The following is a 19,128-nucleotide window of genomic DNA, read 5'->3' on the forward strand; positions in this document are numbered from 1 at the left end:
GAACAACTGGGGTTTGGGTGAAGGACTATACCCACTCAAAGTGATCACCCTTCCCTTTTGCATAAGATTGAACTTGTTGTTGTTGGGCAAACGACAGCACTTAATAACTACTCGAAATGGCATTAAAAACCTTATCTCTAGTGGGGTGGGGTGGGGTGGGGTTTTTCTTTTGTGCAAAACACACTCATTTTAAAAAAGTCAATAAAAAACATTTCCTTGAACACAGAAAAAAGGTCAAACAGAAAGAGCTGAACCCAAAGGAAAGTTACAGTACAGTTGGAAAGGGTTTTTAAAAAGTTCTCAAATTTAAAACTTTTTTTTTGTTTTGGGTGGGTTTTCTTTGTTGTTGTCTTTGTCTTTTTTTTTTTTTTTCCTTTTTTTTTTTTTTGCTGTTACCTTAAAAGTCGAAACCGACTTCAATGACCCTTTAGAATGATATCAAACAAACAAACAAACGAAAATTAAAGCAGCCCCGACTGGCATCAAGTATCTACAAAAGCCTGGTAAGTTGAAACCATTATATATATATACACATTATTTTATAAACTTCTTTTTAAACACCAAAACATACATCTTATACAAACCAGCCTGCTCGCGGGCAGGTAAAATTTACAAGACAATCTTGTTTTTTTTTTTTCTGATACAGTGCTTTAAAGAGAACTGCTTTCGTTCCTAAACCTCTCCGTCACCCCCCGAAAAGCGGCGGCAGTACGGGCTCGTCGGGTTGCTAACTAGCGGCCGTTCAGCTGTTCCTGCGACGGGAGAACGCTACAGCTCTGAGGACTCCAATCTCTTTCCACAATACAGTTCAAGTGCACTCTTAACACTGGTAGAGATTACTTATGGCCTTTGTGTAATACGACGTATTTGCAATTATTGCTTTTCATTATTACATAAAAGAAATAAATTCAATTTCATTTCCTCCCCAGCCGTCCATCGCTTGGATGATGCAGCTGGAATTTGCCAGCTGAATGGCCCTTCTGATAATGGAGACGTTAAATGTTAATTTTCATGAAGCACAGGATAAACGTCATGGAGAATGGGCAGCAGCCTACACTTCTAAGGCTCAAATCACAGTTTGGTGTATCGAGATGAACAGAGATGCAAACAGGCAAAAAAGCACGCTTTTACTTCATGATAATGGACAGTAAACTATGAGAGAGCCAACCTGAAGGTGTAGTTCTCTCATTGGAACCTTAGAAAATATCCATTATTACTCAGTGAATAGCTCCAAAAAATACCAACAGACATACTTTCACTCCAGGTTTTAAATAGCTGGTTTTCTCCCTTATTAAGGATGCTGCCTTTTCAAGCAAAGCTTAGCAGAACCGGTCCAGGACAGCTTCACTTCTCCCTCTCCCAGGACTGCAATTATTATCAGCTATAAAGATCCATTTAGCTTTCTCAAGCAGGAGCTCAATGAGGTGTAAAGCTGTGTCCTTAACCGTTTGTTCTGCCCGACCCACATGTCTCTTTACAATGGAATTTATATTGAGCCAAGCAAAACAACTTTTAAGTCATGTTTAGCACCTGCCTGTTTCAGAGTCAACAGGCTGCTGCCTCCCTATTAATTAGCATTTCAGTGGCATGCATATTTTCACTGTTGTACCTACTCTGGGTTTTTGACTAGAGGGGATACCAATACACTAAGGCTAGCACCACTTCAGACTCCACTACAGAATTTAGAGAACCGAAGAAAAACATTCTGAGGATTAAAATATATCTTGACATGCAGAGGGAAAAAGCTTGCCTGAGAGAGAGCTTCCTTTCTCTCAGGAAAAGAGTGCCAGTGAGAATCCTTTGACTTCTTCCATCCTTTGACTGCACCTACAGGTTAAAGAAACCCATAGGATAATACAGGATTAAAGATGTCACCAAGCTTTAAGAAAATAGCTTAACGGCCTGGAAACCACAGCACTGGAATAAATCTCTGCATTACAACATCCTCCTGGTTGCCTGCACACACAACTTTACAGTGGTCTGTTAGTGGCACTGTCCACTTGGCCTCATGGGAGGGAAGTGATTCTGCAGCTCCTTGGTGCCACCTTTGGCCCTTTGCCTTGCTGTAAGATACTGACTCAGGACAGCAATCGTATCTGGGTTTGTGGGTTTGAGTTAGGGGTTTTTTTTTTGAATGATAGCCTTTAGGATGTCTATAATAAAAGGGCAAAATAATTAACATATTTATGGCAGGTAGATAAGGCTAATTTTTCCTCTTGCACAAGGCCATTTAATGTAGTATTGGCAGCGTAAGTCATGTTGCCAGTCACTTTAAAGGCTCCTTCCATTGCCAGAGTCATCAAAAAGGCTGTCAATGTGCATGGCACTCTCAACCTGATCAAAACACAGAGAACAAGCACTCTTTTACTCAGGCTCATACACCCCTGGCAGTCAGTGATTTCTGATAAAAGCATGTTTTCCTGCTTTAACAAGTTGCTTGCTTTGCTTGTTGTTTCTTTACAAAAAATAAAGACTCTATTGATCCTAAGAGTTACAATCCAATGGCACTTGAAAGCACTCTGTTAAGTCTATGAAACCTCTCCTATGGATGATTCTGAAAGAAAACACCATGCAGTGGAGCCATCTACAGGAATGTGAATTGAAATATAGACACACAGGATAGGCAGACATGTGAGGGGGAGCTCTAACAGAACCAGGCAGCACCAAGGACCTGGCAATGACAGCAGCAGTGCTATAAAAATCCTCATATGGCAGAAAATGAAACAAATAAATAATACAAACACTAATTCTTACATTATGAATGTTATTAATGTCTTGTTAACCTCCAGGTTAGAGGGTTACAGCTTGCACATGTAGAACAGCAATAAAAAAGGAAATAAAATGGTTTGGACTAATGGGAGAGGTGCTAATATGAAGACCTTACTCCTAAGACATGTTTCACCTTTAGATCTGCTTTAGTGTCTTATCGTTATCAAGAAGAGCCAGAACAAAAGCAGAAAGGCCACAGAAGTATCAATGTTCACAGAAGGGCATCCGTTGGAAGATGGATTAGGCCTATTTGATTTGGAGGGGAGGAGATACTGAGGTATAGAAATCATGACTGTGACAGAGAAGGCTGAACGGGTGATCCTTGGCACCTTCCCAACAGCACTTTCTGTAAGTACGCATTCAATGAAATGAAATGGCAACAACACCCAAACAGGAAAAGTACTATACACTGTATTGATGCATATTTTACTAGTAAAACTCACTATCAACAAGATATTACTGAGTCAACAAGCTTGGTAAGAAATAGTGAATTATTTTTTCTTTTTCTTTTTCCTTTTTTTTTGCATCTGGCAATTGCCAGACTCCCATGGTGTTCTCCCTCGTGACACTCTGATATGTCCTACTCAAATTGTGATATTGGTATCTCAGGCTTACTCAAGAATTTTCACCAGAGAGAACATTTGACAAGTACATCTCATAAGCAGCTGGGGGCTCAAACAGAACTGGTTGCATAATGGATAAAAATGCCTCGCACCAAGACTGAGTAGGAGCAAACCTCATGTAAACCACAGCCTGGTGCTAAGAAAGCATTACACTGAAAGAAATTGATACCAGCTTTAAAAGTGCAGCTAGATTTGCAGCTTTGTGTTCCAAACTCAGATGCTTCGACTCTTGAAGACACATCACTTCAATTGCATCTGCCTTCCTGCAACACAGACTTCATGAACAATGCAAGCCATCCTCTTTCTGTGCTTCTAGGCTTGCCAAACCATGTCATGGCTTATGGGCAAATCCCTCAGTTCTTCGCCATCATGATACACATTTCCATATGTTGGTTTTTTTTTCTTCTTGAAAACACATGAATAGTAGCAGGGAAAAGGCTGAAATGTACCATGAGCACATTTAGAATGCATCACCGTTACAGAAGCGTGTTTACTTTGAGAAGACCAAGTGACATGAGTAAATCCAATGGACAGGAACGATTTGCAGAGCAGTACTGGAAATACTTGCATGTGCAGTACATTCTTTCTAGAAGTTCACTCAGTTTGTTCATGGACCTGTATAATGAGCTGTATGCTAATGAGGAATTGCTGCATGATCCCAAAGAAAATATCTACACCAGTCTTTCACAGCTACATGAGCTCTTGGAGGGAAGCAGCAACACATTGTGCCTACTCTGAGAATTTTGGAACTCCTGTTTTATTAAAAGTGTTACAAGCTGTGATCACTTCCAATGCATTCTGTTAATAATTTATTTGTATTGGGGGCAATTTCTGAAAAAACAAAAACCCAACCCAACAATTCACTGCCTGTATGTCAAGGAATGCCTCACAATTCAATTTTGGGTGAAACTGAAGTCAGTCAAGAACATGCTCTGGAAGGCAACTGCTGAAACTATCCAGGTAGGACATTTGACCAAGAGACAGAACACAGAAAGCAGCAGAGATAATCTGTTAATGAATCTGTTCATCTCTAGCAATGATTTATGTGTTCCACAGTTCTTTAGAAAGAGAGAATTATGCCATGGGAGGAGTGGATGAAACCCCAGCAGTGACGGAGACTGCAGACTCACACTCACTGAATAAGGTGTACAGATGCTGTAGAAGGCAGTGGTAAAAACATTCCCACAGCACCGAGCAACGGGTGTGTATATTCCGCTTTAATACACTGAGTGAAAATCCCATTTCCACATCCTGCTCAGCTGCTCAGGTGTAAAAGGCCTCCAATCAGGCTGAGGGAAATACAAAGCACACAGAGGCCGTGGTTCTCCCCATTTCACAGCAGTGCTCTGAAACCTACAACCTTTGGTAGTCCTTGAATCTTAGAAAACCACGCATCTAGCAGAAGATCTAGGGGCAGATCTTTGGCCACAGCTCATCCGTGTAATCCCACTGAGTCAGTCTACACCATTCTGTACACTCCAAGGATGGACATTTGCCAAAAGATGTTAAGCTAATGATTTGAGGTTACAGCAGCTTTATATGCAACTTAATTTTACTGCAATAATTGCAGCAGGATGACTGCTGTTCAAGAGGGGATCACCCAAGCTAAGTATTTAAAACCAAAGTCATTGGTACTTTGTAGATCGTTAAGGTTGCCTGATGCTTTCAGATACATGTTCACATTACACACAGAAGTCAAGGGAGGCTCTGCATATGCATCTGGGGCAAAATTAGACCACTACTGAGCCAAACTCTGACATTTCTAGAAGTCCTCAGGGGCGAAGATATGCACACACACCTGACAGCAGGCTTGAAAAAATGGCAGCCAATGTAGGCCAGTTTGGAGTAAGTACACACTCTATATGCACATTAATTAGAATGAAATGCTATGTAACAAACAAAAGTACAGACAGATATTCATGGACAAATGCCTGCTTGCTGGTCTTTGACAGGTCAGTTTGTAAATGCTGGGTTTTCAGCCATCTGACCTGTTGCACACCAGCACCCTCAGCCATCAATTGCTTTGACTCTTTCACTGACACACAAGATTTCATGCAACAGTGCATCTTGGAATGATCCACACCGGTTCCTTAATACTGTGGGGAAATCATAACACTGTAACACTTTTAATAATACAATTAAAAAAGAAACAAAAATCAAACTGGGGGGTGGGGTGGGGGGAGGAGGGAGGGAAAGAAATTATTTAGCAATTATTGTTTCCCCCTGCTTCAAAAGCTGAGTTTTAATCTTGGTAATAAATAGAAGGTACATACTCTCCAGATTGTCTGTAACAATTTTCTGATGTATAATATTTCACACAATTGGTCTCTTGGTGTCTGCACATACAGTATTATTTCTGAACAAGTTAATAATGGGTTATACTGTAGTTTTGCCTTGCCCAATATATACAACTTCAGCAACATTTCTCCTCAATATTTATACTATTAATTGGACAAAATGACAAAATAAAACAAAAACAGTAAGAGGAGGGAGAAGAGGAAGGAGGAAGAGGGAGCTTCCTTTACACTTGTGTCTGATGCTGGGTCTCCAAAAATGGAATGTGAACATTTTCTAGGTTGAGTTCCTCCACGCTTTCATAGTCACTCATGGCTACTTCGGAGTCATCAAAGCCGCAGGTGGCTGAGACATCAGAGGAGGAGGCATCCAGAGAGTTGTGCAAGGATAAAGGCATCTTACCTGCACTAACATTTTCTGTGTTCTGGCTTGGGCCAACAGCAAAAGTACTAAATTCGTTCCCAGTCTGAGACCCTGTGGCGTCCGTCTCATTGGGGAACTGGTGAGGAGGGAGGTATTGGCTAGGGTGGAAGTGCGGCCGTCGCCTGCAGTCAGGGCTGAGTGTATTTGCCATCGAGACCGGCTGCGAGGGCGGGAGGGCTTCGTATTGGTCCGGATAATCCACTGGGAGAGGAGGTGGTAACTGGTCCTGGCTTAAAAACTCGTCTTCGTGAGGGGGAGGGTAGTCGCTGTCAATGTCGTAGCCACCCAGGTAGTAATCCGTTTCCAGCTCCCTGGTACTGCCGTGATGAGCCGAGCCGCCATCTGCTGCCTCAAAATTGGGCACTTCCTCGATGTCAGACAAGCGAGCGCTTGGCATCCAGTCAGAGGTATCCCAGTGATACGCTGCAGCGGGAAAGAGAACCACAGAGCTCCGTTAGAATGGGGTCACTAACGAGGAAAAGTGTCCCGCATGCACTTGCTGCTCAGTCCTCGCAGCACCTTCACATCACAGCATGCGCCACAGGCCATCAGCACAGATCAGCCATGCTCTGATCGGCGGGGCAGGAGAGGAGAATGAATGGTATGATGAGGCTAATGCAAGGAAGCAAAGAAACAAAATGTGGCTGCTCTCAGGCACTCCCCTTTGTAGGATACTACTGGGTTGTAGTAGAAATTATGAGTCCAAGAAATCAAAACAACAAAAATCTCTGAATTACCGCTTTTCACAGTTAACTGGGAAAAAACCTACCAATGCAGTCAGCATGCTTATGATACCACATCTAGTCTCCCCTTCCACCTCCAATGACTTCATTTCAAGAAAGAAAGTGTGCAAGCATGAAATCTGACCAACTGAAAATGGGATCCTGATATAATAAACAAAAGTGTCTGGCCATTCTCATGCAGCATTTGAACCCAAGAGAATTCCAACATAAGAGCAGACACGTGAAGCAGTTCAAGAAAAAAATGATGAAATCTGATCAAGCCAGTGCCTTGCCCACCCTAGCCCAGTCCAACAGGCAGAAAAGTGTCTCAGAAAAGTCACCTCTGTTGTAGTTCTGTCCTTGATCCATAACAGACACTGTTAGATACAAAGTGAAAAGTAAAAACTGGTAACTCGGAGCTCGTTACCAGCATAGAATTGCACAGAAAAACACAAAGCTCTGCATGCACATTTCTAAAGTACAGCTGCCTCAGTGCTGTTTCAATAGGACATTAAAATGCTGCTTATTTTAGAGCACAAGACAAGCTTGCCCAGTCAAACGCAGACATACATAAAGAAATGATTACATCATGGGTATTATATTCCTCTTCTATCGTATCTTAATTATTTACCCTCACTGAATAGATATGGAATTACATTAGAGCTGGAATTCTTAATTACAAAAAGGGCTATCCACCATCTCTATGGTTTGTAATGGCAAAGTACATTTCTCTCTCACTTGTTTACTTTGAAACAGAAAAATAAGAATCTACCATTCTCAGGGCCGGTTCAAACAAATCTGGGCCCACCTGGGCTCAGATACCATGGTGATGGGCACGGTATAAGAACCTGAATAGAATAGAATAGAATACAAAGCCATTTAATGGGGCTGTCAGCTGCAATGCCCTGCTACCCCATACCCACCTCCCACCTGCACTGCCATGCCAGCTGGTGGGGAGGGAGGCATTCCAGTATGGAGAGGGTGCAGGGGTTGGGGAGAGAGCAAGGAAAGAGGGTCATGTGAGACAAGAGCAGGGAATAAGCTGCAGCATTTTCTAGATGAGATGCTCTTGTTCAGCCACATGTTATTTGGCTTCATGCAATAAGTCACTGGGCAAGGTCTCTGGACTGCATTGCTGGAGGAGGTCTGGCCAGGTCAGTAGACCTTCATGGCGTTATAGTACTTAACATCTGGATCTCAGCCACAGATGAGGGCAGAAAAGACTGCTCGAGGGCAGAAAAGACTGCTCTTCAGGCCTCCATCTAGTAAAATCACTCTTGCCCTTGCGGTGATAGCGATTTCTTCATTAGCTCATTGGCCAGACAATAGCTTTCTACCTGCTCTGTGTTAGCCTGGGGCGAGGAGGGATGAGGCTACAGCGGGTTTAGCAGCAGTGTCTGAACCGGCCCTAACCAATCTTCTGCTTCTTCACTTCATTTTGTTTGTAAAGTGGATTTTGCTGTCTTTTGGTCAGTGTAATGACATTGTACTAAGATGCATCAGGTCCCTCTGAGCTGCGTTGTTCCAGGATCCAGGAGAACCTCACTAATTCGCTGACTCACACAACCTCTAGAAACTCCCTGGGGAAAGAGCTCCATCCTCCTGTGGCTCTGCAGCAGTGATTCTGCCCATGCTGCGCTGGGAGACCCAGTGAGTCTAACCTTTTCCACCAGCTCTGCTGCAGAGCATGCAAGGTTCCTGTGCTTCATACAAGGAACTGGGAAGTGAACAAAGCATTTCCAGTGACAGTCTCTTGAAACTGCAGCCAGACTGGCCTTTTCTGACCTGTAAAGCCAATGTGTTCGCTTAAACTTTCCTTTAGGAAGGCAAGGCTGTTTATAGGGTCTATGGTTTCCATTCAGGGTTATTTTTTGAATGGGACTTTCTTTTTGAATGAACCTTGGCTAGTTCATTTTTATTTGACAATGAGAAGAACAGCATTCCTACACTTAGGAAATCAGTAAATATACTACAGACAAATACCCAAGTGCCATCACTAGCTAGGAGTTGAAGTGCTTTTCAAAATCACCATGACATTAGCTCAAGAAAAAAGTCAAGTCATTTCACAAAAATTATTTACTTGACCATCTTTAAGTATTATACAGATTACAGCAGGTGAAGTCTGCAAAACATGGCTTGAATTTGCTAAAGACAGATGGATTTCTGGATGAATTCAGTTGATATTGACCTGACATTTTTCCAAGAGCAAGATAAATGTACAAATAAGTCAAAGTAATGATTATTTGTTATACATTTCCCCAGTGCTTTATGGAAAAGGAAAATAGTGATAGTCCTGTTTTATAGATGGGGAAAGCAATTAACTTGCAACACAATGTGCCTGGGGTTACAGAGGAGGTCACTGTTGGGTTCTTGGACCCAACTGCCATGCTCTATTCAATGGGAACATCAGCTCTAGGGGAAGGGGCAGTCAGGCTGCCTTGCTATGTGGCATCCCTGGAGTTGTGTTTACACCTGTTTTTATTTGGGAGAAACGAGTCACCTGCATACCCCCACTTCAATTCTCTCCCTCTGGACCCATTGGAGTGTGCAACATGGCTCTGCTGGAGCCTGAGATACTTTACAGCCTTCCTGTGTCACCTGTTTCCAAGGCTCTGAAGCCAAGGCAATCTCAGTGTTTTGGCTTCATTATCAACCTAATCAAATCCTTTTTTTCTGAAGGCAATGTGAATAAGTAAGCAAAAACATTGACTTGAACAGAAGAGGATGAAGGCCTTGACACCTTTTCTACCACCTCCAACTGCCCACATAGTATTTTGTGATACATTCCTCTGGTGTTTTTGTGTTTGCTGGTGAAACATGCTGATCTGAAAAACCCAGTCCTTGCTACAGGTTGGCTGGTCAGTGTGGATTAGTGAGGTTCTGCTGGAATGTTTCACAATGAAAACAGGAAGCATTGGTGCATAACAAGAAATGAAACAAAAAATTAAATACCTTCGTTTTCTATAGTGTCAACTACATTGTTGACAAGCTGTATGACAGTCACTATGGAAGCTTGCAGGGGAGGGAAAGCAGAAAACAAAGGGAGGGGAAGGACAGCTTCAGGTTAGTATTTATAACACACATCATATGTTACCACAATAAATTCTCTCAAACGGACAGAACTGACATTGAAAAAAAAGAGAGGCTGCTGACCAGTGCATGATTTATGCAGTGGCTTGCAGGACATTTCATTGCAGATAATCCCATACATTTTCAGAGTGGTGATAAATTCCAAACCAGCATTTCCAGAAAGGCTTCTAGGATGATGTGTATGGCCTCATAAATTCAAGCAAACTGGCCAGCTGATTCAATTAACCAAAGCAGTATCTTGTCTACCTGACACTAATTTCTAATTCACTCTTGCTTAAAGGTCTCCAGAGATGGTGCCACGTGCTCCAAAGGATTATTGTCTTTTAGACCATCACAGCATCTGAAATGGTTCTAAGCTCGACCTAATTCCTAAGAGGAATGTTTTACTTATTTACTGTTTGTGCTGTGCCTACTATATAGTAGTGGATGATACTTAATTGTACTGTGTCCTTACTGCTCTAATTAAGAAGACATATCCAAGCAGATTTGGTTCCAGTTTTGATCTGTGTCTGACAGAATAGTTTCACAATTGCTTTGTGTGTTCTCTGCAGGTGTTCTACCAAAACGTATTTTCCCCTTGAGATAATTTATACAGATGGTGCAACTGTTTAACGTGGAGTCCAAATGACCAACAATGTGTGGTCCTCTGGATGATCTGCATTTGGAACCAGCTAACACCCCTGCCTTTGAGGATCTGAAACAAAACTCACCAAAACCAGAGGGAAAGCTCTGCTTCAGTAGGTACTGGATCTAATCCTTTCTCTTTGTCTTTAATGATGAGAAAACTGACTGCATTAAAGCAGGCTAGAAGGGGACCAGAAATGTTGGGCAAGGCAAGGCAAGGCATACTTTTTGGGTTTCATAGACTTAGAGGTCATAAGAAACATGTTAACAGTAGTAGTGCCAAATATATGTGGACTATTTTGACATCCTTACTACATTTTGGGCACGGGCACATGATCAAGGATCTCATCCAATTTCCTCATTTCTTGTGAAGCACTGGAAAAAAGAGCCTTGATAAACAAAAGAAATCCTGTTCTACGTCTAAGCTGACATTTTAGTGCCGTCAACAGTGGCTGGGGTGAGGAGGCAAACGCATAATAAACATTGTGGGAGAGTAAGTGGATTTCATAGAACTAGCTGCAGCATGGCTGGGAAAAGAGATGGAGGGCAGCTGTAAAATCTAACAGAAGAGCAACTCAGACTGAAAAGGAAAAGGTCAAGAGTGAAGGCCAGCAGAGTCTTCACTGCAACTTAAGTGCTGGCTCTTGTGGGAGCTGAGCAGACCACGTTCATGCAAGGGAGGGAAATAATGGTTGTACTTGATGATCTTAAAGGTCTTTTCCAACCATAGCGATTCTGTGTGATTCAGAGCAAGGCAATACCCCAAACACAGCACTCTTCAGAGGTAAAAACTGCTCTCATCAACAGCAGCTCTGTGGACTTCCCAACACAACCATCTATTGGCCAGCAGTGGAACAGCAGCCTAAAAATACACTTTTGTCACTCCCCCTACCCCTATTCAGAATAACTCAACTATAGAAACTTGTAAGGCTTCTCAAAATATTATTGCTGACAATGGGCAACATTTCCTTTAAAAATGTTTGGCTGATGAATTTTTTTGATGACAAAAAAGCACTGCTAACTATTCTCAGCAAGACTAGGGGAGCTGAGCAATTTAGATGCAGTAGAAATAAGGTGGAAAAAAATAAAAGCAGGTTAAAATTCACACCAGGAATGAGTTTGGACAGTGAGACAAGCCCTGTTTGACCCAGCAAAAAGAGGCTCCATGCCCAATGGAGAGTGTGAGTGGAGGTTGCCTGCATCTGACACAAACTGAACAGCACAGGGCTGTTCACAGCTTCAGTGGGATACCTCCCAGCATCTCTCTGATGCAAAACAAGTTTCCCCAGTTGGAAGCCATTAACCATTTTCACAAGACAGTGTTGGTGCAGTCAGCTGTACAGGAGCATGACACAAGCTTGTCCCCACTGCTAGCTGGCTTTGAAGGAAGGAGTATTGAGAAGGAAGGACTGTTGAGCAGGAGCAGCCTGCCCACAGAGCATGGATGCTGAATTGCTTTTGTTGTGGATTCACTGACAACCCTTTACCCTCTGCAGAGATGCTAGACATAAAGAATTAAAATGACAGGGAGGGGAAGGATTTATGGTTTCAGGAGGGATATCCATTAGCCCCTGTGCACACATATATAAGCATATATATGCTTACTTATGCCAGTATTTTAAGCTCTCCACTGCAAACCCTCCCTGCCACTGCAAGAAAACCAGAACATGCAGTCTTGGATTGACCTCTGCAAAATGACTTAGATGATTTAAGTTTCTTTAATTTTCCCTGAAGATAGGGATTTGTTTAGAGCCTGAACTAGAATTGTTATCTCTAAAGGCCACATTTTAAATACAGCTTTCACAAAAAAAAAAGAAGAGCAGGCACCAATGGTCCAATCCAGCCTCAGTGGACACTGTGCTACTGATTTAAATGGGGGCAGGATAAAATGCTTGGAAAGCCTAATTAGAATTTGGGAGATATAAAAAGTAACCATGTACAATAAATGATGACCAGAATAATTATTCTGAAGGTAATTATAATATAAATACATATTATTAAAAGAAAAGTGTTCTAATAATTACTCTACAAAACAATACATATTTTTTTTGCTGGGGGGGGGGGGGAGTGTAGGAGCAGAAAAGCACCATGAATTTTGACACAAACACAGTGCTTCAGCCACAGCTGAACCAAAAGGAACTGCAAGTGCACTTCTCTTTAAGTGCTTTTTCCAACATTTAGGAGTGGCTGGGGAAAAGCTGCATGACATGAGTGAGGAACTGAGTCTCCAGACAGTTCATTAAGCGGAGGCTGAGGAAACCAAGTGCAATTTCTATGTGCTAATCTTTTTCTGTGTACCTGAATGAGGCTTCCCTGACATCCATCATCCCTTCCCAGCAGAAACACCTTGCCTTTTCTCAGACCCACCACTCAACATCCATGGGTCTTTAGGAACAAAGGTTTGCTCTGACTTTGTAGGACTCTTTCAGGCTGTGTATGGCTCTGCCCATGTCACCCACTGGGATAATGATGTAGGACATAAGAGCAAGCAACGAACATGCACTGAGCAAGGATTTAATGGTGCTCTATTGTTCACTGGGCTATGATTGCCAGGGAGAGGCCAAGCCACCAGGGACTGGCTCATCCTCTGACTGTTACTGCTGAACACCAGCAGAGTTTTGTGGGATCCATGAATGAGACCTGGCACACAGAATTCCTTTTAATTTGACTGGTAAAACATGAAAAATGCACTCTTAGAAGAGGGAAAGTGATAGAAATTCTACAGTTTCACTTGCAACCTATTAGTTGACTTAAATCTTGCCAGTGGGACTCTGCTTTATCACACCTCTAATTCACTATAAAGCTTGATACTGATACAAGATCTCCAAGCATCAAGATTTTAATTACAGGTGATCCTGCTCTGGCAGGGGGGTTGGACTAGATGATCTTTTGAGGTCCCTTCCAACCCCTAACATTCTGTGATTTCTGTAATTTGAAAACTGCACACAAAATGAGCATTTAAGCCCAGGACTTTCTGACTTCTAGCATCACTAACACATTTTCTAGCTATTACCTAAATATCAGAAAGACAATTAAATAGCATCACCCCCAGCAAAATAAAGATAAAACTGTTTCTTACCATTGTCATCACCAGAATCAGACTGGAAGGAGCTGAGGGACTGCACTTCAGAGTTGCTGCCTTTATTACTTCCTGCAAAACAGGTCACTTCTTCAGCGTCATCAAGCCCTTTACCTTCATTGACAGCAAAAACAAAGCAAAATGACACTCTCCAGGACAGCACATTTGTCTGCTTACACTATGGAGCCAGTTGGATATTGGCAAAGAGTAGTTTCAGTTTTGCCAGAATCAAATGATTTCCTTCAGACAGAGGAAATGACCTATTGCTCTAGCAGTCATCTGATGAAGCTACCTAGGTTTTTGGATTGTTTGAAGCCCAGAGAGCCTTCCAAGTGGCTGACACCACTGCAATCAAGGAAGAAACATCTGTATTCGGTATTGCCTTTTTCGATGACATGTAGTCTCAGTGGCAAAGAAAATGATGACTGAAAAAATGTGCTATAAACATCTTATACAGTTACATTTATCTTCACTGTTCATTTCTTCATTTGAGAGCCTCATTAGAGGCTCATTCAATGCTCAGTATATTATTGTGCATCTTTTTATTCATACCAGTGGCTCTTGGATCAGATTTTAACGGCTTCACCACTGACATGTAATAGATTATGCTTCAATTTACATCGCTTTTCATCAGGGACATTCAGTCTTGACAACTCTGCTACAGTTTGGAAATGTAACTGCAGCCTGTGGTATAAATTCTCATGTAATTAAACACACACAAATAAACACATTCAACTAAACATTATGTAAGTGATAATAAGGAACACAAAAAGTTATCCTCCACAGTAAGTGCCGAGATAGATAGCTACGTTAATGAACAAGCTCAGGTGCTGCAAACATGTAAGTACAGCTCTCCACCTGCTAGCTGTAGATATTTCTACCCAGCATGGGGCACCTCCATACAGTAAGGACTGATTTCCTCCTGCTGAGAAGCAGGATATATATAGTAGATGGAGTGAGTGCTGCAGTAACAAAGCTGCACCGCTTCCCACTCCTTAACAGCTGAGGTCCCTCCTCACGGCGTGGCCTCATGCTGTGCAGAAATTGATACAGACACCAGCAGAGTCTGCAGCAGAAACACACAGGAGAATACAGAACAGAGCAGGTATGGGGGCTGGCATGATGATGCTTTCAATCAGCAGAACTATATCTATTGGTTACAAAGGTCAGGCACAACACAACTGTGAAATACAGACCAAAGAAATGAAAATCAGTTCCTGTTTTTCACTAGAAGACTTCAGCCATTGCTGCCTTAGATGAAAATGTGCAGGCCAGGGTCCTCTTCAATTCCTATTGCTTGAAACCATGGGACTGTGAAAGTTTCTGGATCATGGAGTTTAACCTGGCAGCTTTGGTTCATGCTGTGTTGCAGTGGGTTTGAAGATGCATTAGGAAAAACTGCTAAAAAAGTGCAAAAGCCAGCTCCCTGCAGTCAGTATGACCAGCTTGCAAGGATGGACACAGGGCTGTTATTCTGAACCAGCAAACTGTTACTGCCTGCCAGGACAGAAAATGCACTTTGCTACATGCCTAGAAATTGAGGGGGCATTGTGTTATCATAGACTCATAGAATGTCTTGTGTTGGGAGGGAACTTAAAGATCGTCTAGTTTCAACCCTCTGGCCATGGGCAGAGACACCTCCCACTAAAACAGGTTGCTCAAAGCCTCATTTAGCCTGGTCTTTAACACTTCCAGGGATGAGGCACCCACAACTTCTCTGGGCAAACCATTTCAGTGTCTCACCACACTCTTCTTCCTAATGTCTAACCTGAATCTACCCTGCTCTAGTTTAAAACCACTACCCCTTGTCCTGTCACTGCAGCCTGTTAGAAATAGCTCCTCTCCAGCTTTCCTATAGCCCCCCCTCAGGTACTGGAAGGCTGCTATAAGGTCTTCCCGGAGCCTTCTCTTCTCCAGGCTGAACAGATCCAGCTCCCTCAGCCTGTCCTTGTAGTAGATGTGCTCCAGCCCTCTGATCATCCTTGTGGCCCTCCTTTAGACCTGCTCTAACAGATCAATGCCCTTCTTATGTTGGGGGCTCCAGGGCTGGACACAGTGTTCCAGGTGGGGTCTCACAAGGGCAGGATAGAGGGGCAAGAATCACCTCCCCTGACACACATTTTTTTTGATGCTGCCAAGGATACAGTTGGCTCTTTTGCTTCCAGTGCACATTGCTGGCCCATGTCAAATGCCTCCTCAACCATCACTCCCAAGTCCTTCTCTGCAGGGCTGCTCTCAATCCACTTGTAACCCAGCCTGTCTTTGTGCTTAGGATTGCCCTGACCCAGGTGCAGGACCTTGTACTTAGCCTTGCTGCAGTTGGTACGGGCTCCCTACTCCAGCCTGCCAAGCTCTCAGGCTGTGACTCTCTCAGGCTTCTCCCAGGTGAGAAACCACCAGAGCACAAACAGGGTTAAGTGTGGGGATCAGAGATTTTGCGATCACAGTGACACATGGGACTCCAACGGGTAGAAAAGGTGCTCCTGGAAGCAGTGCATGATTTTCAGACACTGGAAGCAGAGAACATTAGTTCATTTGTTCCCGCTGCAAAGCAAGATTGCATCTTTCAGAAAGCTTAATTTTCTCAAGAGGAAAATTGCCCAAACCTAGCAGAGTTTATATTTGAGAAGTTTGCCCCAAATGATTTTTTTCTCCAATAGAAAGATGATTGCATTGTATCACTTGAAGAACTAACACTCAGAGCACTTACTCATATGTACTTCCTGAGTAAGTGAAATAAATGCCTTTAGTCATACTTAATGCATACAAGTAGAGGCCTTACACGCCTCATTTAATTATAAGCTTTCAAAATGAAACCAAATCAGGCTTTGGAGAGATGTAACAATTGTAACTGCATGAGGTTGGAGCATTAAAAGCACCCGTGCCACTCTACCTGCTGCATCCCATGACAGGGAAGAGCAAGACTGGCATGCAGTGGTACTTACTTTCTGTCCCAGCATCCCACGTGCTCTTCCTGATGGAGTCACAGTCAGAGCGACAGGGAGACACAGCAGGCAAGTTTGGAGCCACACTGCATACCACCACCCCCCGCCTGGCTGTCAGTATTCGAGGGGACTCGGGGTGAAACGTTGTCATCTCCTGGTGCTCCACACCCAGCCCATCCACTATCTTGTCCAAGTTATTGCGGGAGTCACTCTGGAAGCATGGGGTGTAGGCCATCGGCCTCACTGGGACCTGTGGAGGCCCAACCTCTTGGTAGATGTTTCTACTGTCTCCACTGTTCCTCATGTTCTTGAACTGGATGCCGTTGCTCTTGTTGAGCAGGGCAGCAGTAGCCGGATCCTGCACCAGCGTGATGTTGTTGCGGGAATAGTTCTTCCGGAACACTTTCTTGCGGAAGATGATGAAGAGGACAATCAGCATGAATATGACAAACAGGACCACGGCTATCCCGATCAACTCCTCCTTGCCAACGTAGGAATGCCCAGCTTGTATATTGGGCACCACCACAGGGCGAAGACCACAGTATTGCCCCACATAGCCAGGGGTGCAGTTACACAGAAATGAGCCAAATACGTTGACGCAGGAGCCGCCATTTTCACATTCTTCTCTTTCACACTCGTTGATGTCTTCTTCACACCTTAAAAGAAGAAAAACAGAGTTTGGAGAACACCCAGCAAACAGCCCAGGTTGTACATGAGGAGTTGTCAAAGTAATACTATTACAGTTAACACCTTGGCAAATGGTCTCATTGTTATACTATCATAGGATCATAGAATCAATAAGGTGGGAAAAGACCTCAGAGATCATCAAGTCCAACCTGTTATCTAACACCTCAGGACTAACTAAACTATGGCTTCAAGTGCTACGTCCAATCCCCTCTTGAACACCTCCAGGGACAGTGACTCCATCACCTCCCTGGGCAGCACATTCCAATGGCCAGTTGCTCTTTCTGTGAGGAATTTCTCCTCACCTTGAGCCTAAACTTCCCCTGGTGCAGCTTGAGACTGTGTCCTCTTGTTCTGGTGATGGCTGCCTTGGAGAAGAGACCAACCCCCACCTGGCTACAACCTCCTTTCAGGTAGTTGTAGAGAGCAATAAGGTCTCCTCTGAGCCTCCTCTTCTCCCTCAGCCTCTCCTCACAGGGCTTGTGCTCAAGATATTTGATGGCTTTTTAAGACAATAAAATGGAAACATCAAGAAGGAAATAGGAGTTTAAAGCATCTGGTAAGAAAAGGTCCTTGACCTTATTAAGAATGCTCACTGAATGTAATGGAGAATGTCAGCTTTTTTATATTGCTTTTGGACTGTCCCATGGGATCCAATACAAAATATTAGGAGGATTCAAGGAGAAAACAGTTGAGAAATATATAGTAAAATAATCAGACTACTTATTTGAGAGGAGGATTGTGGCCTTCCAGTATCTGAAGGGGGCCTACAAGAAGGCTGGGGAGGGACTTCTTAGGGTCTCAGGTAGTGATAGGACTAGGGGGAATGGAATGAAACTGGGGGTGGGGAGATTCAGGCTGGATGTGAGGAGGAAGTTCTTCCCCATGAGAGTGGTGAAGCCCTGGAATGGGTTGTCCAGGGAGGTGGTTGGGGCGCCGTCCCTGGAGGTGTTTAAGACCAGGCTGGATGAGGCTCTGACCAGCCTGATCTAGTGTGAGGTGTCCCTGCCCATGGGAGGGGGGTTGGTACTGGATGATCCTTGTGGTCCCTTCCAACCCTGACTGATTCTATGTGCAAAAGACAAAATGAGCAAATATTAGAGAACTGGGGGAAACAAAAGAACAGGAACCTCAATGAGAGAGGAGAATTGGAAAAGAAGAGGAGGTGATTCCAAAAAGAGACAGAACAAAAAGCACAAACACTGGACAAACCAGATGAGAAAACAGCATGTTTGTGGGCAGGTCAGAGAAATTTCTGTTTCTACGTCAAGTATGTGGCCCAGGCTGTGATTTAAACAAAGAAAGGCAATACATTGTGCTTTTTTGTCAGGGCTAAGGCAACTAAGTAATTGATCCATTAAACAAATAAAATTACATAGCAGCTTTCACAGTCAGATTGCTCAAAAAGCCTCCAACACAGTTGTGTATACCTCAGTGAAAACTGTCTGGACATAACATCCTGAAACAACAATTTAGGAGGCCAGGTTCAGAACAGCATTTCTGAACTTGCAAGCCTTGTGGATTTCTCAGCTGTTGCCAGCTTATACTTGAAAAAAAGCTATTCATTTGGGGTTATTTTTTGCTAGGTGAATCATAACTTTTGGGTGCAAGAGGCCTGACCAAAAAGCCTTCCACCACTGAACGGAAAAGCTCCTGTTGCCCAGGTGGGGAAGGTCACTTACGTTACTCCTGTCAGGCCATTTCTGCAGTTGCAGATGAAAGCGTTGCCAATGGGATCGCAAGAGCCTCCATTCCGGCAGGGATTTGGGAAGCAGGCTGTGATCTCTGACTCACAATTCCTTCCTGTAAACTGGGAGAGGCAATTGCACTGGTAGCCTGGAAGGTGAGGAACAGAAAGAAAGAAATTAGAAACC

The 19,128-nt window shown here is 43.4% G+C and overlaps 1 protein-coding gene across 7 annotated transcripts in view; it reads right to left on the bottom strand.

The window, feature by feature from the left end:
• Positions 1-5,568: 5,568 nt before the first annotated feature.
• The window catches only part of FAT3 (FAT atypical cadherin 3), a 475,061-nt gene continuing 461,501 nt past the window's right edge, over positions 5,569-19,128 (bottom strand). For 3 of the 7 annotated variants that reach the window (XM_054164877.1, XM_054164874.1, XM_054164875.1), the window contains 6 exons: positions 18,937-19,090; positions 16,571-17,226; positions 13,626-13,739; positions 9,785-9,844; positions 7,174-7,209; positions 5,569-6,533 (listed from right to left, as the gene is read on the bottom strand). In XM_054164877.1, coding sequence (XP_054020852.1) covers positions 5,914-6,533; positions 7,174-7,209; positions 9,785-9,844; positions 13,626-13,739; positions 16,571-17,226; positions 18,937-19,090 — 1,640 coding nt within the window. In that variant the 3' untranslated portion in view covers positions 5,569-5,913. The remainder of the gene's footprint in view (positions 6,534-7,173; positions 7,210-9,784; positions 9,845-13,625; positions 13,740-16,570; positions 17,227-18,936; positions 19,091-19,128) is intronic. The other 4 variants (XM_054164880.1, XM_054164878.1, XM_054164876.1 and 1 more) reach the window with 3 other exon arrangements.

This window comes from Dryobates pubescens, chromosome 10 (genome assembly GCF_014839835.1).
Source record: "Dryobates pubescens isolate bDryPub1 chromosome 10, bDryPub1.pri, whole genome shotgun sequence".
Taxonomy (NCBI): domain Eukaryota; kingdom Metazoa; phylum Chordata; class Aves; order Piciformes; family Picidae; genus Dryobates; species Dryobates pubescens.